This window comes from Malania oleifera, chromosome 4 (assembly GCF_029873635.1).
Source record: "Malania oleifera isolate guangnan ecotype guangnan chromosome 4, ASM2987363v1, whole genome shotgun sequence".
Classification (NCBI taxonomy): Eukaryota; Viridiplantae; Streptophyta; class Magnoliopsida; order Santalales; family Ximeniaceae; genus Malania; species Malania oleifera.
Window position 1 is genome coordinate 72,208,119 of NC_080420.1, and position 26,581 is coordinate 72,234,699.

Sequence of the window (26,581 nt, forward strand, 5' to 3'; positions counted from 1 at the left end):
ATAAGAGATTAATACACAAAATTAGAGTCAAAAATTAAGTTTGAATTAAAGATAATGAAAAATAGAAAAGCTATTGGACCATATGACATTTTGTTTTTTTTTTTTTAATAACAAAAAGAATTTCATTGATAGAATAGGAATGTACAAGCAGGAGAAAAAGGCATCGAAAAAATTAAAAAATAAAAACCAAAAAGAACACTAGAAACAACCCGAAATAATCAGCATACCCTATCAATTCAACAAGGAAAGCCAACCAGGCTGAATATCTGAAAAATGCATTCCTATGATCTTCCCATTAACACACCAAAGAGAAGCCAAATGGTGAATCTTCTCTCATACCAGCCAAAAAATAATGACTTCTTCCTGAAAAAATGTGCGCATTTTGTTCCATCCACAAACCCTAATATACAGAAAATAAGGCACAATTCCATCACTCCCTTACCCTCCTTTTTACCGCCAAAACAACCAAAAATAAATTGCCAAAAACTCCTTCACCGTCTTTGGATAAACCTAGCGTTCCCCAAAATAATTAAATAGCTTGTTACAAATCCTCCAGGCGAAATCACAATGTAAGAAAAGATGTGGAGCAGTTTCAGAGCAATTAAAACACACATACGTCTGGAGAGAGAGCCTTTAACAGTTTTCTAATCTATAACAAGTTCTTGGTGTTGATCCTATTAAGCACAACCAACCAAAGAAAAGCTTTGATTTTAAGGGGGGACTTTGGCCTTCCAGATAGTTTTATAGAGGAAAAGAAAAGCCAGAGCTAGTCAAGAAATCACAAAAAGATTTGTAGGAATAAAACCCCAAGGTATCTAAAGACTAAGAACGGCTATCAACTTCCATGAAACTCCACAATTATTCAACAAGACTAACGAGGATAGCTCCTCAATCTCCCTATCATTCAAGGGTCTCCCAAAGTGAAAACCCCAAAAAAGTTAAGGACCACCCGGCTCTACAATGAAAGAAGAAATAGATCCATCCTATCCTGAGCTCAAGAGAAATAGGCGAGGAAAAGAGGTAGACAAAACAACATTCCCCAATCATAGATCTTTCCAAAAGTGAATATTGCAACCCCTACCCAATAGAAATTTAGTATGGGGAATAAGAGGGAATAAATTTGAGAGATGGCTTTCCATGAACTTTTTAGGACTAGATGACATCCCAATTGAAGTTTGGAAATGTCTAGGTGAAAATGGAATGATATGAATACCTAATTTATTTAGCACAATTATAAGAACCAATGGAGGAAAAGCACTTCAATACTTATATACAAAAATAAACAAGATATTCAAATTTGTATTAACTATTGTGGAATTAAACTTAAGAGTCCCACAATGAAACTTTGGAGAATGTAATTTAACAAGTACTAACGCTAGAAACAATGGTTTTAGAAAATTAATTTGACTTTATGCCTGGGAGATCTAGGATAGAAGTAATACAACTATTATCAAGATCAACTAAAAATATTAAAGAAAAGAAGAGAGACTTGCACATGATTTTTTTATTGACATAAAGAAAGCCTACGACAGGGTATCTGGGGAAGTGCAATTATGGGTTCTAGAAGAATGAGAATATGTCATAGGTATATATATATATATATATGTCATCAAGTATAAGAACCATAATGAGTACTCATTCTACACATGAAATCTCAAGAATTTTCAAAAGGTGTGCATAAAGGGTTTTCTTTGAATCCTTCTACATTGCTGATGAATAAGCTTACAAAGGAATACCCAACGCAAAGTTCCACGGTGTACGTTGTTTGCAAATGATATTGTCATGGTTGATGAAACTAAGGTAGAGTAGAATCTAATTTAGAATTATGGAGAGAAGCTTTAGAATCCAGAGGTTTTAAATTAAGCACAAATAAGATAAGATATACGAACTATTAATCCTTTTAGATGTAATATTGGACAAAAGATTAAACTTTTGGTCAAGAAATTATTAGTACTAATAGATTTCAATACATTGGATCTATAAAGCAAGCAGAAGGAGAAACTAGAGAAGATGTGGTACATAAGTTAAAGCATGTTGGGTAACATGAAAAGTGCTTTCGGCGTGTTGTGCAATTGTAGAATACCCTTAAAATTGAAAGGAAATTATAGGATTATAAGACCAACTATGGACTATGGATCAAGGCAAATAACAACAACAAACAAACCAACCCTTAAGTCCCACTAGGTTGGATCAGCTACAAGAAACCTTTTCTGCCAATTTACACAATGACAGGCAATTTCCGCCAACAATTTAAGGGCTATTAAATCCTCACTCACTATCTCATTTCAAGTTATTTTAGGTCTACCCCTACCCCTTCTACTATCACTAATAATAACTAGCTCACTCCTCATTGGTGCATTATTTGGCTTATTCCCTCTAAGTCGTCCCTCCCTTATCTTCTACAGGTGCGATGCCTAACTTACCACGAATACGTTCATTCCTTAATTTATCTTTTAATGTTATACCACTCATCCACCTCACTCATTTCAGCAACTTTTTCTTTTTGGATTTGTTGTTCTTAGTTTCCCAACATTCTAATCCAAATAGCATAGCTGAATCAAGATTGGATCAAGGCAACTAAGAAACAACATACCCAAAAGTAAAAGTTGCATAAAAGAAAACACTAAGGTAAATGAGACGTATAACTCTAAAAGGTAAATTAAGGGATGATGTGTGTGTGATAAGTTAGGCATAGAACATCTAGAAGATAAGATAAGGGAAAAGGTTATAAGATGATTTGGGCATGTGCAATATAGGCCAAATAATGCAGAAGTGACAAGAAGTTAACTACTAAATGTTTATGGCATGAACAGGGGAAGGATAGATGTAGGATAAGTTGGACGAAGATATTGACCATGGATTTGGCAGCCCTCCATTTGTCAAAGGATATTGCTGTGGATGGAATTGTGGAAAAGGATTCAGGCAGGCAACCCATGAGACATAAGGCACCAGCCTTGGTGGTGGTGGTTGTTGGTCGTTAAATTTCATGCTTTGCTTTTGGTTTGTATTAAAGGAGTGCAGCAGGTTAATGTACAAAGACATTGGAGGGTTTTGTTACACTTGCATTTTCTTCTATTTTATTCACTCTTTGCTTTATTTGTTGTGGGAGGATACCTTATCCTCCATTTCTTATATTCTTCCTTTTTTCTTAATAGTATATCTTCTTTTTCTCAAAAAAAAATAACAATTCATTAGATAAGCCACAATATAGATGTCCATTACACACAGCCAGGTTTAATTTCACAAGTCATTTCAATAAGAAGTCATAATTGTTGTGGAAAAGTCATTCTAAGCCAAAAAAAATTCTTAAAGGTCATTTGCCTGCAGTTATTTAGCCAGACATATGGGAATTGAAACACTACATATAAACTTACCTCTAAAACAAATGAATTATGCATCTGCAAAGCATCTTTGAAGTCATCATTTTCCTTAAGAATCTTTGAACAACTGGGACAACCGACAAAGTAAATCATTGCCAGCCATGAAGCAGAATCCCCAACGCCCAGAGATGTTAGCAGAGATCTGTCAGAAATCAGACCAAATCTTTGCCTTTCAGGAGGGAGAAAAAACTCTTGTGCAGCAGTCAAGAACTTTGAGAAGAAAGAATCAAAATGCTGAAACTCTTCAAATGTACAGCACAACCCAACATCAGGCCTTTTATTCTCAGCATCCACACAAGGAGCACTCCTATTTGCTGAGCTAAATTTCCTGAGCCAGTTTCCACTAAACTTGTTTTCAACACCGCAATTCATATTTTTATTTTCTATTCCCTGATTATGAGATAAAGGAAAACAATTGAGAAATTATCAAATATGCATTCACCTTTATTTATCAAAAAATCACCCTCACACTGAAGTGCAACCATAAACTACAACCGACCTTTTGCTTTTTCTTCTGTTGGAGTGTAAATGTTCTATTAACCTCTCCATTGAAACCCATCCCAGAAACCCCTACAAAGCAGAACTGTTCCAAGTATTATAAAGGAACAAAATGTCAACACAGAAATTGGTAAAATTCTACTAGAAAAAGTCATACCATATGCAAACATTTTTCCAGCAATGAACAGACAAAACTAATATAGCATAAATTCATGATTAACAACAACAGGCACACAGATTTTGGTGGCACAGAGTGTTGTGGGCTAGGATATCAAACAGAGGGAAAATAAGATAATCTCACTATTTTGAAGCATAGTAAGAGAATTTTTTTTCGCAGCTCTAATCTGAGTAAGTTTTTTTTTATCAAAAAAGAATAGATTTTAAGGAGAACTAGTACAACAAGGAGCATAAGAAATCCTCCTTAAAAGATGCAAGAACAAAAAAAAAAAAGATAAAAAGCAAGACAGCCAGCCAATCACGCTGTAAATCAGAAAAAGAAACCACTTTGAAACATCAAAAAGGCAGGAGAAAGAAACCATTTTGAAACATCAAAAAGCCAGGAGGCCAGATTCAGATTTCTGTCCGACATCATAGTTGAAGAATCTTCTTTCCCATAAAAATTCGAGCATGCTTCTCTAAACAAATCCCCCAAAAAAACTTCAATAATCGCGAAAACACCTCCAAACTACCAAACCATCTTTACCCCTCCCAAAACCTGAAAATGATGTAGTCAAAGTTTTTGGAATCCCAGCAGTGGAGAAGGTGTCTAACCATTTCAACGGGTGGAAAGGTGTGTTCGGGGGTAACATTACTCTCATCGAGGCTTGTCTTGCTAGTACCCCTCTTTATTATTTGTCTATTTTTAGGATACCAGTGGAGGTAGTAAGCTTGAAAAGATTTATGAGAGATTTCCTTTGGTCTGGGGTTGGGGATAAGAGAGATCAACTTGCCAATTTGAAGAAAATGTAAAGGTCGAAGTTGGATGGGAGTTTTGGGCCTTGGTAAGTTGGAGTCAGAAAAAACTTCAAGATTCTTGAAAATGGCAGAGGCAGGTTTTAATGTTTGAAGAAGGATTACAATAAGTATTTCCACGGCATACATATTCCTGAGAATGACCAAAAGAAAAGAGTGGAGGGACTTCCTTGCTGCTCGGTTGGAGTTATCATCCATGAATGAATCTTCCAAATCCAACAATGGTAGTTTGCAATTTTCCAACTGCAGTTCTTCGAACATTCAGACAGCAGAGGAGAAAAGCGAGATGATTAGCGTGTTTCAGAAGCTATCATCATACTCCTCCTATGCTGACGTGATCAGACGAGCTCCGGCAGCAATGCTGGAGGCTGAGAAGGAAATATCCTTTAATCACAGGGATTGAGGAGGACGCAAGCCTATTTCAAGTCTTTAATCCCATGAGACCTGAGGACAGGAATATAAGGAAATTTTTAAAATTTTCTGGGTGACCTTCTGTGGGGCTAAAAGAGTTGTTTATGGCTGTGCCAGTATTTCAGAGGCCCAAAACATTTGGAATGAGGAAAACTAAGGCTGTATGGATCATTAAAAGGAGGAGATCAACCTAGAAGAGGTAGAAGTCAAGGGCCCAATTCCAGAATTGCTGCAACAAAGGACTGCGAAAGAAGTGGGGGGGGATCATTTAGAACAGGCTAGCTTGGATGTTTTGACTGGGCAGAATTCAAATGGCAGTTAGGATCTACAAGAATCAGGGGTAGAGGCTCCCACAAACAGCAAAAGGCAATCTGAGATATGAAACAAGCTACTCCTTTGACCTCAGCTCCAAAAGAGAAGCTTAACTTGTTACCAGATGGGAATATTGAAGATGAAACTGTTGTACAATTCGGAAGAAGAGATGGGTAGTGTGTGTGAATCAGCAAAAGAGCTTTTGGTTGATCAATGGAAAGCTCATTTTAAGCAGGAAGGTTTTCCAGATGTTTGAAGGATCTAGCAGGGAGCTTGAAGAGGATGGATCAGAAAAGACTGACATTCTGGCAACAAGATCACAGCAGTTGGCGAGAGATAGTCTTCATTCAGATTCGGATTCGGCACACGCAGATAATAATTCTTTTACTCACAACTGTGATCAGATTAAAGCTTTAAATGTTGTGGGATCTTTGTCATCTGAACATGGCCATGGGCTCAGTTCTTACCTTGCAGTTAATTCTGTTGTTCCTTTAGGTGTCGCCCCGCGCCCCGGGGGGGGGGGGTGGGTGTGTGGGTGTGCATCACTCTGGAAAGGTTGATTCTCTTATGGAGGATCCTTGTTCATCTAAAAGTAGGAACAGGTATCCTTCCTCTTCCTACTCAACCCACCCTTTGCCCAGAAACTATATGCCATAGGAAGGATTTTACTAGGAGGTAGGGCTGTGGTTTTAGCTCTAAGGGAGGTGAGAGACTGCTTAGACCAGCAAAAAATCCTTGGTGACTTGGATTCTTTTTTTCTTTTTTTTTGTGTGGTGGGGGGGGGTCACTCCGGAAAGGTTGATTCTCTTATGGATGATCCTTGTTCGTGTAAAAGTAGAGACAGGTACCCTTCCCCTTCCTACTCAACCCACCCTTTCTCCAAAAACTATATGCCATAGGAAGGATTTTACTAGGAGGGAGGGCTGTGGTTTTAGCTCTAAGGGAGGTGAGAGACTGCTTAGACCCACAAAAACTCTTTGGGGACTTGGGATTGGAATTAGTAGACCTTGCTGGGAATGTGGGGAGGATGGGATTGAGCCCTAGGACATATGAGAGAGTGAAGAAGAAAGTCCAGAAAGAGCTTACAACTCTGGTTTTGATAATTAATTATGGGGGTGGAAAAGGGCTCGGGAAGGGTGATAAGCATGTTAAATTATGAAGATAGTTAGCAGGGATGTCAGAGGGTTAGGGGGCCGGAAAAAGAGGAGCTTGATTAAGGAAGTCTTGGACAAGAATTCCCTAAATATCGTCTTTATTCAGGAAACTAAGCTGGGATTGATAGATGGGGATGTACTCAAGAGTGTTTGGGGTGGTTGTCGTAGGGATTGGGATTTTTTACCTTGCATGGTGTCTTGGGGGGTGTCCTTTTCATGTGGGATTCTCAGTCTATTTCTAGTGTAAATACTCTTGATGGGTTTTTTTCTTTTTTCGTATTATTTGAAGTCAGAGGGTGGGGGCAATGATGGGTTTCTTCAGCCTACAGGCCTTCCAGATCTACTCTAAGCAGCTCTTTTGGGAAGAGTTCTGCTATGTTTTTGGCTTTTGCTCCCCCAGGTGGATTATGGGTGGTAATTTTAATGTGGTTAGGTTTTCCAAAGAGAAGAAGAGGGGGATTTTTTTTTGTGAAAAAGGGGGGGGGGGGGGGGGGGGGGGGGGGGGGGGCGGTGTTGTGGGGTTAGACCTACTACTAGCATGCTTAATTTTGATTCGCTTATTAGAAATTGTGGTTTGGGAGACCTCCCCTTGGGGAACGCTTTCTTTTACTTGGTTTGCAGAGGGACTGAAGCGGTGGCTAGTTGACTGCACAGATTTTTGTTTTGTAGTGAGTGGGAGGATGACTTTCCTAATCTTTCCCAAATTGCTCATCCTAGAAACATATCCAATCACTTCCCTATTTTGTTGGAATTAAGGCGTCATAAGGAACTACCCCTTTCAGTCTTGAGAATATGAGGCTGGACCATGCGACGTTTAAGCCTTTGGTTAGGGATTCTTGGGGAGAGGAAATGGAGAGGGGTTGGGAAGATTTTAGATTCATGAGAAAATTGAAACTTTTTAAGGAGAAACTGAAAATGTGGAATAAGGAGGTGCTTGGCGATGTTAAAATAAAGAAATAAGCCTTTTTGGGTGAGTTGGTTTTCTCCAATCTAAAGGAGGAGGAGATTATTCCTTTGGAAAGTGAGGAGGCAAAGAGTTCCAATTAAAAGTGAGCTAGAAGAGGTGATCTTTCAAGAAATGAGGAGTTGGAGAGGAAAAAACAAATTCAAATGGGTTAAAGATGGTGATTGTAATTCCTCTTTCTTTCACAATGTCGACACACATTTTGTATGGGGTTGGCTAAATAAGGAATTTATCCCAAAATAAAGAAGGTGAAAATTTGAACTTTGAAGAAAATAAATTTAAAAATTCTAGAAATTTGAATTTTTGTAAATGAAAATGCAATTTTGAAAATAAATTTTGAAAATGAATAAATGAATTTTAAATGGGAAAAATGGGAATGAAATTTGAGTTAAGAGTGAGTGAGGAAAATGAATTTAGAAAGAAGAGGCTGAATTTTTGAAAAAAAAAATTGAATTTTGGAAAGAAAAAAGAATTTTTTTCAAAAGGGAAAAAACAAGAAAAAGAGATGGAAAATTGAACTTTGAAGAAAATAAATTTAAAAATTCTAGAAATTTGGATTTTTGAAAATGAAAATGCAATTTTGAAAATAAATTTTGAAAATGAATAAATGAATTTTAAATGGGAAAAATGGGAATGAAATTTGAGTTAAGAGTGGGTGAAGAAGATGAATTTGGAAAGAGGAGGCTGAATTTTTGGAAAAAAATATTGAATTTTGGAAAGAAAAAAGAAAAACAAGAAAAAGAAAAAGAGAATTTTGAAGAAAAAAAAAACAGTCGGGCACCGTGTGGACTCCTTATGCGCCAGCGCATGAGTTGACACTCCTATAGAACGGCGTCGTTTGGGTTACTTAAATCGTAAAAAATAAAATAAACAGGGTGGGGGCCAAAGCGACGTCATTCTAGGCCCCCCTGTCGTCTTCTTCCCTTACACGAGCATCACTCTCAATCCACCGGCCTGCTTCGCCATTTTTCCCAAAGGCTGTTGTTGACATCCTGCCACCACAAACCATCCCAATATGGGTTTTTCCAGTTCCCCTTTCTCCACTCTTCCCCCTAAGCCCCCTCCTCAATGCAAACCCCCGAGGCCGAGATCTGGCTCACCAGCTAGGTCTATGTCCAACGCCCCCTTTTGTGCTCTAGTTGAAGCATTCGTCCTAAGGTTATTAACCGGAGAATATGCCTATAAAAATCCGTCCCCCACCCCTAAGCAGGACACAAACAGAAACACGAGAAGGAAGGAAGAATCCGAACTCACCTGTTGCAACTCCGATCAAACTCCGTCCCAACCCTAAGCACTCTAAAATCGGACGAGGAGAAAGAAGAAGGGTCGAGAGTCTTCACTGGAGACTCCAGCACTTCAACGACCCATTTCCAACCTCCAGCAGGCCCTTGACTAAATGTTATATACATGCATGGTGACACGAAGTGAGGTGGTGCATGTGTGTGGCGTGAAGTAATCGGCTATGATGCATGCATGAAATCAAGATGCGACAATGTGCATGTGTAATTGCATTTTGTGAATCCATAGATGTGTTTGGGCATACATGAAGCCATGTGCATTTGTGCATGGTGAGGGAGTGTTTGCATGGGACAAGTGGGGTGGTGCAAGCGTGTGTATATTGGTTTCTGTGAGTATGCTATACAATGCATCTGTACAATGAATGCACATGCACACTTGTGCATGGTGAGGGAGTGTTTGCATGGGACAAGTGGGCTGGTGTAAGTGTGTGTATATTGGTTTCTGTGAGCAATACAATGCATCCATACAATGCATGTACATGCACACTTGAAGTTGCATACTACTAGGAAAAAAGTCTAATATAATCACTTTGAACTCATTTGAGGCGATTCTATTAGACCCTCTAATTTCGGTGCACACAACTAATAATTCTCCACTTATTATATATGTTTGCATGAGTATTTGAGTATAAAGTAGTTTAATCTATTCACTCATACGTGTTTTCGGCCTCTTCATATGTCTATGTGGTCTCTTGATTAAGATAAATGAACATTCTTAATAAACCTTCTTTTGAAACTTGGGGGTTATGGCTTTGCATACCTTTGAGGGTATGGGAGTGAGGGAGGTCTTTGTCCTATGCAAAACCCCCAAAATTTAAAGGTAAGGTAAATGGCACACATAAAAAATTGGAAAAATAATTGATAAAGAGTAACTCCTCTTGGGGATTCTTGGGGTTCATATCTGTGCACACCTTTGGAGGTCCTGAGGTGGGGATAGTTTCCGTCTTTCGCAGAGCTATCCAATATCAAAAGGCTCAGTAATTAAACAAAGAACGGAAGAATGAAAGTCTTGATTGGTTTATTTCAAAGACAATTTTAGGTTAATCAAGAACCGTTCATTGGATGGGTGTGTAGAGGGTGCTAATACCTTCCTCTCACATAAATATACTCCTGAACCTTATCTGGTCGCGCAGACTTTGACTATCAGTTCATTGACCCTAAGATTAGCTTAGAGACCGATCAATTGGTAGTAATTAATTAGGTGTTCTAACCTCACTCGAGATGAAAAAGGTTAGTGGCGATTCTATAAGACAAAATCTTAAACCCATCACTCTCCTTAATTTCTAAGTCACCATTCAATCGAGGTGATTTTGAGATTTGACCCCCTTTTTAGGGAGGTAGTCCTTCGGGATGTTGCAGCACACAAGTTAGCTAAATGGGAACAAAAGTACAAACTTGATTAGGGAGCTAGATACAGGGGGTGGGAATGTCACTGCTGACCATCGTCAGATTGCATCCATTATTACTAATTTCTTACATAATTTATATTCAAAATAGGACCATTGTAGACCAATGACGGAAGGGTTAGAATGGAAACTTACAACCAATGATCAAATGCATTGGTTAGAGAGACCATTTGACGAGTAGAAACTAAGGTGATGGTTTTTGGGATGGAAACGGATAAGGCACAGGGCCCTGATGGTTTTAACATGGCTTTCTCCCAAGATTGTTGGGAGATTATTAAGTGTGGTTTGTTGAACAGGATTCTAAGTAAGAGCATTAATTCCTCTTTTATAGCCTTAGTGCCTAAGAGATCTAGACCTTTCAAGGTAGAGGATTTTAGACCTATTAGTCTCATCTCTAATATATATATAGGATTATCACTAAAGTGTTAGCTAATAGGATGAGTGCGGTGCTCAACGATACTATTTCTACTCCTCAGTGTGTGTATATAGGGAGAGGCAAATAGTGGATGCAATTTCATTGGCTAATGAGGTGGTGGAGGATATTCATAGGAATAAGAAGAGGGGGTTCATTTTCAAAGTAGATTTTGAGAAAAGTTGATAGAGTGAGTTGGAGTTTCATGGACAAGGTTTTTGCAAGAAAGAGTTTTGGTAAGCGCTGGAATTGGTGGATTAGGGGCTGTTTGTCTAATGTGTAGTTTTCGATAATTGTGAATGGTGAACCTGAATCTTGGTTAACTGCTTCAAGGGGCATTAGAAAAGGAGACCCTTAATCTCCCTTTCTGTTCATCCTTGTAGTTGATGTATTGAGCAAGATAGTGGAGAGGGCAGTGAAGAGGGGGTTGATGAAAGGGGTAAAGGTGAGAGAGGAAGTGGCGGTTTCTCATTTTCAATTTGTTGAGGATACCACTTTCTTCCTAAATGTTCATAGCCCTTCATTAGGAGAATTTTGGGTATTCTCCAAGTATTCAAGAGGGTGTTTGGCTCAAAATAAATATAGGAAAGAAGGGTTTAGCAGCCTTAAATGTATCCATTAAGCAAGAAAGAGAATGGGCTACTGATGTGGGGGTGGTTTATTGGATTGGACTTAATTATTATTGAGGGAATCCTAGAGGCTAGAGCTGAGGATTTTTGGAATCCAATGGTGGAAAGGGTGACGAAGCGATTAGATGGTTGGAAGGGGATGTTGTTCTCTCTTGAGGGTAGGATAACTATTATTCAGGTATGCATTTCTAGCATTTCTTTGTATTTCTTGTCTACTTTTAAAATTCTAGTGGGGATTGCTAGAAATCTTAAGAGAATCATGAGAAATTTCTTGTGGTCTGGCATGGGGAATCGTAGGGACCATTTAGTGAGCTAGGTTGAGGATTGTAGCTCTAAAATGGAGGGCAGCTGGGTCTTAGTAATTTGGTGTCTAAAAACACCACCCTTTTAGCTATAGTTATGGCATTTTCCCCCTGGAAGATGCTTCCCTTTGGCATAGAGTTATATGAAAGTTTGGGATGGATGAGAATGGTTAGGCTACCAATGCTAGTTTGAGATGTTCCTTAGGGAGTCTGTGGAAGTCTATTTCTTAGATGTAGACTCTATTCACTCCTCACACTAAATTTGAGGTGGGGAGAGGTTCCCAAATTTGTTTATGGAAAGCCCTTGGCTTGGGAATACCTCTTTTTACACGGCCCTTGTCTTTTTAGATTGAGGTCTGAGAGGAATAGAGTTATTTCTTTCTTTGCAGGCAATTCACATAGTCCTTTCGTTTCTCGGAATCTCCATTTCAAGAGACCTCTAAATGATAGCGAAATGGTGGAGTTGTCATCTTTGTTGTCCCTATTAAATAAAAATAACCTATTCTTGGGAAGGGAAGTTCGTTCTTGATATTTAGATGAGTCAGACGTGTTTTCTTGCAAATCATTCTTTGAATCCTAGACCTGCTCCAACTTTTCATTTTCTCTCTATCCTTTTATTTGGAAGGCCAAAGTTCACCCAAAAGCGAAGGCTTTTACATGGTTGGTTTTGCTTAACAAAATTAATACCAATAAATTGCTGCAGATCAGGAGACCTTTGAAGGCTCTCTCTCCAAATGTTTGCATGCTCTTTTATAGGAATTTTGAGAAAGCATCTCATCTTCTTTTCCATTTCGAATTTTCTAGTTCAATTTGGAGCAAACTGTTTGGTAAAATGGATGAGAGTTGGATTCATCCTTTTTCAACGGAAGATTTGTTAGCCACCTCCTTCGCAGGCTTTGCAAGAAGGATAGGGCAGCATTGCGAAAGTGAGGCATGTTTGCGGTTTTATGAGGTCTATGGTTGGAGCATAATGCACAGATATTTTTTTGGAAGAAGTTAAACTGGGCACTGGTGTGGGAAAAGATTCAGTATATGGCTTCTTTGTCGTGTGCTGGGTTCAGAATTTTTAGGGTGTTAGTTTTCCAGATTTACAAAGAGATTGGAGGAACTTGCTGGCTTGATGATTTCCTCCCTTTGCTGTTTTTAATTTTTATTTCTGCTTTGTCCCAAATTTTTATCAGGAGATGTCTTATTCTCCCTCTTGTATATTCTTTCCCTATTAGTGAAATTTCGTTTTGCTATAAAATTAAAAAAAAAACAAACAAACAAACAAACAAACAGAAGAGTAAAGGGAATCAGGCTGTAGTTCCTACTGATAGATAACCCTCTTCTAGATTATTCCTGCAAAGTTAGATGCAGCAATGATCTTTCCTGGCCTCAATCTTCTTCATGGCTCATCAAGGCACGTGAGATGCATAACTATACCACACACAAGAAAAGAGAAGAGACATTCAGCTATAAATTCAACTCTCAATCAGTAGAACAAAAAACTCTTTAGTTATGTCTATGCAGCCACATAACCCAAGATAATTTACTTCTGGAAACTTTGGAAAGCCGTTTGCCAAAACATATAAACAATTGTACACCTAAACATAGCGGATAAAGGGAGAAATCAGGTATGCATTGGAAGACTATCTCAAATACTCATCCAGGTAAAATGTAATCTGTCACCAAGGTTGGTGATCATTTAGTTAAGTAGGAGATGGATCTCTAAGGAGGAGGAAGGATTGGGACTTGGTCATTTGGTGTCTAAAAACAGTGTCTAAAAACACTGCCCTCTTGGCTAAATGGTTATCACATTAATCTATTGAGGTAAATTTGGCCGGCAACAGAATGGGTGGAGATGTGGGATGCAGATGTGGGTTTCAGAAGTTCCTTACAGAGTCCTTGCAGGTCAATATCTCAGGTTTGCTTTGTCTTCCTTCCTCTTACTAAGTTTCATTTGGGTAGTGGAACTAGTATTCTGTTTGGGAAGATGATTGGTAGGGATAAGTCACATTGTCTATTGTTGTTATAGTCCTACCTTGTATTGCATTTTTGTTTCGACTGAAGTTACCACTTTGAGTCTACACCATACCATTCTAGTTCCTTGAACCCCACTAACCTTGATGAGTCCCTTCCTTTGCCTAGCCTTCCAAAGTATGGCTTATCATTTTAGCTTAGTCATCCTTCTGCATCTTGATCTAGTTTGACTCTTTCTAGCTGCCTCAGTCATCCTAATTTGCAGGTTTACACATGACAGCAACCAAGGGTGGACCCAACTTCTACTACTAACGCCTTTGTCTTCCTCGTATCATGATCAGTTTCCCAAGTGTTAATCTTCCTCACACTCTGGAAACAGACACACATGTACCTAACATCCAATCTCTAATTTGGTTTACTATGACTTCTTGTCACCCATATATTATTGTTTTGTTAGAACGCCATCAATTGTTGCCCTTCCTAATTTTGTCCCTAGAGCCTTATCCCATTATGAGGGGAGGAATGCAACAAATGAAGAAATGTGTGTGTTACAAGATAATGAAACTTTGGAACACATACCCTTCCACAAGTCTATTGCTGGTTGTCAAACTTGTCATTGGGTGTATACCATGAAGTTCAATCCTCATGGCTCCACGTCTTGTCTGAAGGCCCATCTTGTTGCTTAAGGATATCGGCATACGGTTTGGAGTATTCTAACACAGTCACCCTAGTCCCCAAACTTGCCTTAGTTTGTTTCTTCATCACCTTAGCCACCTATCATGGGCCTTTGAAAGAGATCGATGAGAATGCCTTCCCACATGGTGATCTTCAAGAATAACCAAATATGTCTATATGGAGCAACCATATGGGTTTGTTGCTCAAGCAGAGTCAACACTGGTGAGTCATCTAAAAAAAATCCTTCTATTGTCTAAAGCAATCTCCCAAAGGATGGTTTGGTAGGTTCAATTGTGCTTGATTTGGCCTTCAACAATGTGCATTAGATCACTCTATATTCTAATAACAAAATGCAACCAATAGGATTTTGCTGATTGAGTACATAGTTGACAGTAACTCCGCCTGTGATGTACATAATGTCCTAATCTTTTCACACACAACCCCCAAGCCCGGGTAAAAGAGAAGGGTTGCATTAGGTAGTTGAGAGCCAGCCAAAAATTTTTCAGATACTATGATATGAATACTTACGAATATTCATTGGCGCATCCACTACAAGCGACATGTTGCACTTGTACCACCTAGGTGTAGCGAAAAGTGGGCAAGGATAGGCTAGGTTGTTGCCCCAAAGTGACGCGTTGTGTCGGCGCCCATGTGCGGTGTCAAATATGCGAGGGTTCCTACATCATTTGGAACATGGGCAACTAAATAAGTTAGTTAAGGAGATTAGGATAAGATCAGCAACTTGAAAAATAGGGATACGGGTAAAAGCATGGAAATTGTGGACACAATGATTAGAAGAAAATTAATATAATTTGCCTTCAAGAAACTAAGTGGGTGAGGGAGAAAGCTTGAGAAATTGATAAATCAAGAATTAAACTTTGGTACACTGGGAAAGAAAAACATACAAATGGGGTAGGAATTATTGTAAACAAAAACTTAAAAGATAGCGATATAGATGTAAATAGAGCAGGGGATAGAATTACAAAAATCATGATGGTCTTAGGCCAAAAGATAATAAATATCATTAGTGCTTATGCTCCTCAACTAGGCTTAGCAGAAAATCTTAAGAAACAATTCTAGAAAAATATGGATAGTATTATATAAGGCATAGAGGACTGAGAAAATATTCATAGGAGCAAATCTTATGGACATGTTGGAAGAGATAATCAAGGTCATGAGAGGATACATGGGGGATATGGTTATAGAGACAAAAATGAGCATGGGGAGATGATCTTAGACTTCGTTATGTCATATGATTTTATTACAATGAATACTTATTTTAACGAGAGAGAAGAACACTTAATAGCCTTTAAAAGTGGACAAAATAAAAGTCAAATAGATTTTTTCTTAACTAGGATGGTAGATCGTTTATCATGCAAGGATTGTAAAGTTATCCTAGGTGAAAGCTTAACTATACAACATAGGGTCTTAGTGTTAGATATATGTATTTAAAAAATGGAAGAGAAATGATAAAATAAACTAGTGTAAGAGAACTAGATAGTGGAACCTAAAGGGAGAAAATAAAATTTAAAGATATAATGATCAAAGATGGTGATTAAACTATAAAGGATGGGATAGATACAAATGCTCTTTGGAGTAGGATAGCTAGTTCTATTAAAAAGATAACAAAAGATATTTTTGGAGAATCTAGAGGAAGATTCTCGAATAGTAAAGAAAGTTGGTGGTCGGATAAAGATGTCCAAAAAGTCGTAAAGAAAAAAAGAATTTGGTATAAAACGTGGCAAAAATGTAAAAACATGGATAACTTTGAGAAGTATAAAGAGGCGAGAAGAGATGCCAAAAAGGGCATTAATGAAGTTAAACATAGAGCATTTAATAATTTGTATGATAAATTAGATACAAAAGAAGGGCAAAGAGATATATTTAAACTTGCTAGGGCTAGAGAAAGAAAGAGTAAGGACTTGAGAAATGCAAAATGTATAAAAAGTGAGGATGATATTGTCTTGGTTAAAGAAGAAGACAAAAAAGAAAGATGGAGAAGTTACTTTAGTAAGCTATTTAATGAAAACCAAATAGAAGGCTTAAACTTAGAATTGACAAATGAGGAAAAGATTAAAAATATGAGATATTTTCACAAAATTAGAGTTAACGAAGTTAAGTTTGTACGAAAAAAGATGAAAGATGGAAAAGCTATAGGATCGGATGACATCCCAATTATAATTTGGAAATATTTAGGTGACAATAGAATTTTATGGTTAACTAATTTATTTAACACAAATATAAAAACTAAGAAAATGTCATATGAATGGAGGAAAAGCACATTAATACCTATATACAAAAATAAAGGAAATATTCAAACTTGTAGTAACTATCGTGGAATTAAACTTATGAATCATACGATGAAATTGTGGAAAAGGGTAGTTGAACAAAGATTTAAGGCAAGAAAGGTCTCGAAAAATTATAGTTTTATGCCTAGGAGGTCTGCTACAGATGCTATATATCTCTTAAGAAGATTAATGAAAAAATTTAGGGAAAAGAAGAGGGACTTGCATATGGTAATTATTGATTTAGAGAAAGCGCATGATAGGGTACCTAGGGAAGTTTTATGCTAGATTTTAGAAAAAAAAGGTGTATGTAGCAAGTATACTAATGTCATTAAGGATATGTATGATGGAGTAATGACTAGTGTAAGGATTATAAATGGAGAGACTGGAGAACGTCCAATCATAATATGTGTACATCAAGGATCTACTTTGAGCCATTATCTATTTGCTTTAGTGATGGATCAACTGACTATGAGTATCCAAAATGAGGTTCCATGATGTATGTTATTTGCAAATGATATTGTATTGATTAATGAAACTAGGGGCGGAGTAGAGGCTAAGTTAAAATTATGGAGAGAAGCTTTGAAATCTAAAGGTTTTAGGATAAGTAGAAATAAGATAGAATATTTGAAATGTAATTTCAGTAATAGTAGGAGGAATATTGGAGACAAAGTTAAACTTTGTGATCAAGAAATAAATAGCACTTGTAGATTTCAATACCTTGAATCTATTATGCAAGTTGAAGGAGAAATTGAAGAGGATGCAATGCATAGAGTTAAAGCAGGTTGGGTAAAAAATGGAGAAGTTCTTCAAGAGTGCTTTGTGATCGTAGAAAGCCCTTAAAATTAAAAGGGAAGTTTTATAGAATAGTTATAAGACCAACTATGCTTTATGGATCAGAATGTTGGGGACAAAGAAACAGAATATCCAAAAAGTAAAACTTTTCGAGATTATAATGCTTAGATGGATTAGTGGTATTACAATGAAAGATAAATTAAAAAATGAACATATTCGTGGTAAGTTAGGTGTAGTTCCTATAGAAGATAAGGGAGGGACAACTCAGATGGTTTGGGCACTTGCAATGGAAGCCACATAGTGCACCAATAAGGAAGAATGAGTTAGTTACTATGAGGAGTAGTAGAAGGGGCAAGAGTGTCCTAAAATAACTTGGAATGAGATAGTTATTAAGGATTTAATAGCCTTGAATTTGTCAAAAGAAATGGTCCATAAGAAAAAGGATTCATGTAGCCGACCCAACCTAATGGACTTAAGGCTTAGTTTTTTTGTTGTTGTTGTTGTTATAATACATAGATGACAGTGTTATTACTAATGAAGATCAAGGTACCTATAGTCTAAAGCAATTTCTTTAGATAAAGTTTGAAACAAAAGAATTAGGTCCATTAAGATAATCCTTGGGTATAGAAGCATCCATATTTCATGTGGGACCATCTTGTAAGGAAGTATGCTTTAGATCTTTTAGATGAGAGAGGGTTGTTTGGATCCAAAGCACTAATACACCTATGATCCTAATGGAAAATTATTATAAAATATGGGTGATTTGTTGGCTGACCCTGGACGCTATCGAAGACTTATTGGGAAGTTAAACTACCTCACTGTCACACAACTGTACATATCTTTTACAACAAGTGCTATGAGCTAGTCCCTATATTCTCGCTGAACAAGCCACTAGGATGCTATCATTCATATCTTGGGATACCTCAAATGTGCATTAGGAAAAGGCCTCCTGTATCAAGAGGTCACACTTGTATTTAGGATTATAAAAAATGCACGTTGGATTGGTTGGGTCAGTCACCTTCAAATAGGAGATCCACAACCAGATATTGTGCGTTTGTTGGCGGTAATCTAGTATCCCAGAAAAGTAAGAAAAAAACTATTGTGGGCCCCTCGAGTGTTAAGTCTAAATATAGGACCATGCCACCCACTATGTTAAGTAGGCTAAAGAACATGTAGGAAGAAAATCTCAGCCTATGGAGTTAGATGTGCGATAATCAAGCTATTCTTATTCCTTCCAATCAATCTTCTATAAGAAAATGAAGCATGCCGATGCAAGAAACTTGTGCAAAACCTCAATGAAACCCACAACCAGCTGGGTAACTAGGTTGAATTGTTGCCTTTTTACCTATACAAGCATATCTATGCTTTAGTTTGAGGGGAATGTTATTGCTTGCTTATTGGTTTTTTGTATTATTACCTATGTTAGTAACTAAGAGGGTATTAGGTCATTGATATGTACCTGACATATCTTATAAATAGAGAAGACTAATCACCATGCTTAGGTCTTCCAAAATTCCTCAGAAAAAATAGTGTTCCACAATAGAATCTGATAAGTGAGATTTCGAGTAAGTTTTTACATAATCTTATCCAATTCACACAGTATTTTCACAAATATAAATACCGGTATAAATATAAAGAAAATTATTCAACCTGCAACCAATTTTATGTTTCTTACTTTCTTGTTTTTCATCCTCCTCAACATCTCATTGATACACCCTTTAACATGTTTTGAATATTTTCTATTTGTGAGTACACAAATTCACATTTACTTTGACATCCACATTTTTATTGTTGAACAAAAACTACAGTGTTCATATTATAGTGTGTAATAAAATAATAGGGCAACAAAGATGACATTGAGGCCCCTCACATAAGCACATGATATTAAACATAAACAAAAAATAAAAAATAAAAAATACGAGGCCACCAAATAGAAGGTCAACACTTCCAAGTAACACACCATATGAAATGCCTGCAATGTCCAACCAATATCTTAGATCATCAACCAATACAAATATATTCTTAATTATAATCAAGCACCAATGCCTTTCAGAGCAATCTCAAAAATTGAAAATTTAATATTGATGCACCAAATTAAGAAACATGCATTAGATAAAGGAACAAGAAGTTGATAATGCCAACTACCAGTGTTTGACATGCCTGTCATGCCAAAGGCATTTTCTGTTCTTTTGGCCAACAATATGGGGGTCCATCCACAAAATTCGAAGAAAAGTATAGCCTTGTCAGTTGAATCAAGGAATTTTACCAAGTCCTCTTGGGTGCTGAGGGTTTTGAGGGGAAGTTCTTCGGGCAAAAGGGATATAAGATAACGAGCAGAAGACAGTATATTTTGGGCACGAAGTCTCCCTTTGTACTTAAAAGACATAGAGTAATGGTAGAAGAGAATTGTAATTTCATCTGTAGCATCAATGGCGTCAACCAACATCTTCTCACTATTTCGGTACACAAGCATTAGCTTGAGGGCACCAAACTTTTCTTGCTTACGAGTAACTGCATGTGCTAATTCCTTCATAAGGGATCTAGACTCACCTGACCCTGTGCAAAGATTAAGTTGATCAGAACTACCAAAAAAAAAAACTAAAATGCAAAAAATGCCAAGTCTATGAATCATAAATTTATGGCATATGACACATGTTTACACACTCAAATTAATTGCATACAAGATGTAAAATAAAGCCTTAAACATAACAGTTATAACAACTGCCAAGCTAGGAAGTTTGCAATCAGAGAAATTTCAATATAACACATTGTTACCTGAAATATTACAATTCAATGACGTTACAACTTTGAGCTCACAATTTTAGATAATTGCATGTATAATTCAACTTAGTACTCACTAATGTAAGCAAAAACTGAAACAAGATAACTTTTGCTAGTAATTTCTTCTCATTTTTTTTTTTAATAGGTTCTTTGTAACAAAAGAAATTCATTGATAGAATAAGAATGTACAAACAGGAGAATAAGACATCTCCTTTCCAAACTTGGGGTTACTCCAAAAAAAATAATAAGGGAAAACCAAAAGACATTAAAAACAACCCAAAATAATCAGCAAGCTCTATCAATTCAACAAGGAAAGCCAATCACGTTGAATATTTGAAAAGCACGCCCACTTGAAGTTCTCATTACCCAACCAAAAAGAGAAGCCAGGTAGTGAATCTTCTTCCAAACCAACAAAAATGACAACTTCCCTAAGAAAATTACACGATTCGTTCCATCCACAAATCCGAAAATACAGTAGATAAGGCTCCATAACTCTTTACCTTCCTTTTCCTGCCACAACTGACAAAATGAATTGCCAAAAACTCCTCCACTGTCTCTTGATAAACCCAACATTCCCCAAAGTAATTAAATAGCTTGTTCCAAATCCTCTAGGTGAAATTTCAATGCATACAAAGATGCGGAGCAATTTCAGAGCAATTAAAACAAAGCACACATGATGGAGGGAGAGCATTTAATTTTCTCCTAAACTATAACAAGTTGTTCGTGTTGATCCTATTAAGCACAACCAGCCAAAGAAAAGCTTTGATTTTAAGGTGGACTTTGGCCTTCCAAATATTTTTATGGAGAGGAAAAGAAAAATCAGAGCTAGTCAACAACTCACATAAATATTTGCAAGAATAACACCATGATGGATCCAAAGACCAAGAGCGGCTATCAGCTCCCAAAGAGGCTCGACAATTATTCAACAAGACTAACAAGGAGAACAACTCCTCTGTCTCCCTATATTCAAGGGTCTCCTAAAGTGGAAATCCCAAGAAGATAAAGAACCGCCCAGCTCCATAATAAAATAAGAAATAAATCCATCTTGTCCTAAGCTCAAACGAAATAGGGGAGGAAAAGAGGTGGACAAAACAACATTCCCCAACCAAAGGTCTTTCCAAAAGCAGATATCGCAACCCCTACCCAACAAAAATTTAGTATAGGGAATAAAGAGGGAATACATCTAAGAGATGGCTTTCCATAGACTCCGAAGAACATCTAAGACCCAAATTAGTATCCCAACCATTGTCATCAAGTCCAAATTTGTTTTCTATAACTTTATGCTACTAAAGCCATTTAGCCAAGAGAGACGTGTTCTAAGACACCAAATTACCAAGACCCTAGCCACTCTCCCCTCTAGACCTACAAACCACCTCCCATCTCACCAAATGGTCCCTAAAAACACCCCTCCCCCACCCTTGACCAAAAGAAATCACTCATGATTCTCTCAATCCTACTAGCCACCCCCACACGAATTTTGAAAATAGAAAGAAAATGCAGTGGGATAATAGAAATACAAGCTTGAATTAGGGTAATCCTACCTCTTAAATAAAAAAGAGCACCCTTCCAACCATCTAAACGCTTAGACAATCTTTTGACAATTGGATCCCAAAAACAAGCGAATCTAGGATTACCCCCAAAAGGAACCCCTAAATAGCAGCCAACCCAAGGCAACGCACCCTACCTCTGAAAATCACTCCCTAACGCACTACACCAACATATCAATAGTATGATACTACTATTCCGAAAATTAATATTAAGCCCCAAAACCCTTTCGAATATAAGGAGAAGCCCCAAAATATTCAAAAAAAAACGACATAAGAAAAAGATAGTACCGTCAACAAATTGGAGGTGCAAAACCATTCTCTCCTCCCTCCCCACTCACAAAACTTTCGCTAAACCTCTAGCCACAGCTCTATCAACCATCCTACTCAAGGCATCCACCACTAAAACAAACAAAAAAGGGGAGAGAGGATTTCCTTCTCTAATCCCCCTCGTAGCCCTAAACCAAGATTTAGGCTCACTGTTCACTAATACCAAATAAAACACATTAGACATCCAACTTCGCCATCTTTTTCTAAACCCTTCTTCATAAAATCTTATCCAAGAAGTCCCAACTCACCCTATCATAGGCTTTCTTGAAGTCCAACTTAAAAATAGTCCCCTTCTTCTTCCTTCTCCTAATATCCTCCACGACTTCATACGCAATCAGAATCGCATTATCGTCCACAATCTATCTCCCCGCCACAAAAGCACTTTAGTCTTATCAAGTACCACACTCAACCTTTTAGTTGGTGCTCTAGTGATCTCCACTACAATATCTGATATCTAGGAGGATTTCAGCATCATCGAAGGGTCTCACTAGCCACTCCACGATTGAGGGGCTAAGAGTTTTGAAATTAATACCATCCACAACAGGTCTAATATTTTTGGTTTTGGAGTAAAGGACTTTGTAGACCTGACAGATGCTCCTTTTGATTTCCCCTTCCTCAACCAAGGTGTTCTCCTTGATTCAATGCTAGAAATTGTATTAAGCCTGCAGAAATTCGCAGTCCAGTGGAAAATTTTAGTGCTATGATCCCCCACCTTTAGCCATAAGGCTCTAGATTTCTGCCTCTAGATGATCTCTTCAAGGCTATCCCAGACAATTCCTTCTTCAGCTGTACACTTCTTGCCCTACTTTCGGTACTGAGCCCTTGACCCATCTCTTTCTCGACAAGATCTTTGACGCCATTGAAAATGGTAGTCCTTTTTTGCTTGAATATTTCCAAAGGTGCTCTTACTCCACACCTTAAACTTCTCTTTCAACCCCTTTAATTTTGATGCTAGCACGGAGCTAGCATTCCCCAGAGCCTAATGCGAGGACCAACAATTCTTACTGAGGTCTCCGAAACCATTATGCTTTAACCACATGTTCTTAAAGCAAAAAGGGGTTGGCCCCCATTTGACATCTCTCATGTCAATTGGAATAGGGAAGTTATCTAATGTGGACCTAGGAAGAAGTCCCTTTATAAATTTATGTAGTCATTCCCAAGTCTAATAGACTTCCATTAGCAATAGCACCATTGCCACCTCTAAACCAATTAAAATAGAAAATAAACTATTCCAACAATTCAAAGATGAGTTTCTATAATAACACAAGGAAAACACATGTCGTGGAAGTTTTTCTTTTTTCTTTTTCAAAAAAAGAAGAGATTTTATTAACGAAGAAAGTAGGTAAAAAGAAGGAGAATAATAAATCCTCCTCAAAAAATAATAGAAATTAAAAGGTGGGGCATGTGGACTACACTTTTTGGATTCATGATGAAATGTATGTTTGTCCAAAGTTAGTGAAGGAGGTTTTATTTATTTCTTATCCCAATTTTACTTAGTTCTTATCTCTCAAAACTTCACGTAACTTGCTCTTGGATCTACTTCCGTTCTCTTGACATTTGACTGAGGAGAATCTCCCTCAACTTATGAGCATTGCCAACAAAGTTGTCCAGCTGCTAATTACCATACAAAAAAATGAATCAAAGAAGACTCATAATCCCTAACTTGATTCAAAACTCTAAAACCAGAAGTTTGCAACATGCTCATAGACATTGAACCACAATAAGTATTGAACCACCATAAGCATCCCCATGAGGTAACCTTTCACTACTTATTCATAGAGGACAAGATTACCTAGGAAATTCTGCCTCAAAATACAATAACCACCAACAAAGTTTTCTACTATTACACCAAAATGAATCGGAGAAAACTGACAATTAGCTCATACTTGCTGCACATTATCAAAATCAGAAGTTCACAACATTACCTCGCTCCAAAATTCCAAAACCAAGTTCGCAACATGTTCATCGAACCACCCTAAGTAAGTATCCCCATGAAAATCAACCTTTCACTGCTTCTTCATAGGAGACAAGATCAGCTAGGAGAATCTCTCTCAAATTATGAGTACCACCAACAGAATCAGAAAACACTAAGAATTATTTTGTATTTGCTGCTAAGTGTCAAAACCTCTAGCTGGCTTTAGAATTCCAAAACCAGAAGTTCGTAGTGTGTCCATAACCACTGTAAGTATCACCTCTGTTTCACAAGCTCATATCACCTCTGTTCACAGTATCTCCCCATTGATTTTTGTAATGTTTCATTCTCAAATCACCTTTGTTTCACAAGCTCACACACCTCCATCTCATATTTCTTCTCTATGAGTCCTTATCCCATCTCCCCTTAATACCTTGGATCTCGTTATAGAATATAATGCATAGAATGCCCCTTTGACTCCATTGAAACACATATCGGTTCACTTGCTGTGAGATAATGTGTTGCACAAGAAAGAAACTTTGTATCATTGTTGTCATAAGGAAGATTCAACTTTTGTTCTCGAAAAGCCCCTTCAACTCCAACTACATCGCTGTAATAGTTGAATTGAAGCAAGAAAAATGTGTAGGAGACAAAAGGATCTCGTTGTGTTGTCACTTGGAACATGCTAAAAGAAATAGCTTTCGTGGGTGATCCTGAGAAGAAATTACCTTGATTCTCTCATCCTGATGCTTCTGAATCAAAGTTAAATGAGCTCTCAGAGAAAGTGACCATTTACATTATTTCCAGAGGTAGAGACCTTGCTTTCACTTGCACAATTACACCTAAACGGGTGACCTATGTTTACTTGTTGGGACTGATGATTTATGAGAGATTCATTCCTTTCAAAAAGCAGCCCATTCCCATATCCAAAAAAAAAAAAAAAACTGCCATTAACAGCCATCTACAAGATTCAACCTTGAGAAAATCATGAATGTCTTGCTATTAGCATCAATCAATCAATCAATTAATCAACCATTGTACAAACAGCTTCTCTATCTGGAATACATTTGTTTAGCCACAAACCTAACCATATGATCTGGGTTTTCTTCCCACCCTCACACCCATCCTTCAGTCCAAACACAATAACACGCTGATGCAGGACAGCATAAAAAATCTGAAGCCATGGGACAGATTCAAAGAAATTGAAGAGGAATGGGAAGAGAGGAGAGAGGAGATAGGGGGAACCACACATTCAATTCAATTTAAATTCATCAATAGCAGCTCCGACATGGCCTTCACACATTATTTATAAGAAATCCACTAACAAATGAAATTACACGTATACCCCCTAAAAGTACACGAAATTACAAACACACCCAAAATTACACAAATATTACAAACAATGCCTCAAATACACATAATCCTATATGAATTGAACTAAACATACAAAAAGGGCATCTCTAGGCTATAAGGCTCCCCACTTCGCGAGGGTAAGGGGAGGGCTGTCACAGTGTACGCAACCTTACCCCTACTTTTATGTAGAGAGACTGTTTCCTTGGACTCGAACCCATGACCAACCGATCACAAAGGAGCAACCTTACCGTTGATCCAAGGCCTGCCCTCAAACGAAACATACACAATAAACTAATTAATTAAACGCAACAACCCTTGTCCTACATCACACACCCATCTATGACTTTCTTTTTCTTCATTTCCAAACCCCTTGGATAGAAACTGGAAAAAACTAGTCATAAAGACTACCAGCTGAGACCTCTCTACCATCTCGATGCACAACATTTGTGCTGATCCTTTATGAATTCTTTCCAATTTACAAATTTACTAGAAATGACTCTCAAATGAAGCAAAACCAAGTTATTTGGAGCCCTAAAAATTTTCACCCATGGATGAATAGGTGTCTAAGAAGCTATGGAACTGCAAATTCAGCCACTGTGTGAGTGTGTCCCATTGGAAGTAATTATAATAGAATGAAGTTTTTTTATCATAAATTCTAGTGATAACTAGGGACTAAATTTCTCTGAAAAATAAAATCGCTTTTTTAAAGTGTCATGCACCAGTCTCTTATAATTCTAAGTCGACTTCCAATACTCCGCAGATTTATTTCAAATGACAAGCAATAAAGTGTTTCAGCGAGTAGTTTGAATGACTTAGAACTTGAGACAAACAGTTGCATGAAAGAGTCAATACCCTCAGTGGATCATTTTGATTTTAGGGGAATTAGTGAGCTCCTTCAATGGAAGTAGTTGTGCTTGCATCAGTGGAAGTTTCTTTCCACAGTTGCAGAGAATTCCTGAGCTCCTTCAACAGGGAGGATTGAAGATGGAGATGAGAAATCAAATCGAAGCAGCTTGCAGAAAACTCGTTGATGTAGTGGGAAGGAGGACTGAATTAATGGGAAAGAAAGGAAGAGAACAAACATTGAGAAGGAAAAGATGGGGATTAGAAACGGAATAAAAAAGGCGAACACTATTGGACTCTGCACCAAATGAGGTAGAAAGAATAAGAGCAAGAGAAGAAAATAATTTCCACCAAACAAAAAAA

The 26,581-nt window shown here is 37.6% G+C and overlaps 1 protein-coding gene across 2 annotated transcripts in view; it reads right to left on the reverse strand.

The window, feature by feature from the left end:
* LOC131154017 (uncharacterized) overlaps window positions 1–26,581 on the reverse strand; it is an 81,458-nt gene that overhangs the window by 53,979 nt on the left and 898 nt on the right. The window contains exons 2-4 of one of the 2 annotated variants that reach the window (XM_058106469.1): window positions 19,601–20,011; window positions 3,880–3,950; window positions 3,375–3,770 (exon numbers count right to left, since the gene is read on the reverse strand). In XM_058106469.1, coding sequence (XP_057962452.1) covers window positions 3,375–3,770; window positions 3,880–3,950; window positions 19,601–20,011 — 878 coding nt within the window. The remainder of the gene's footprint in view (window positions 1–3,374; window positions 3,771–3,879; window positions 3,951–19,600; window positions 20,012–26,581) is intronic. The other variant, XM_058106470.1, reaches the window with a different exon arrangement.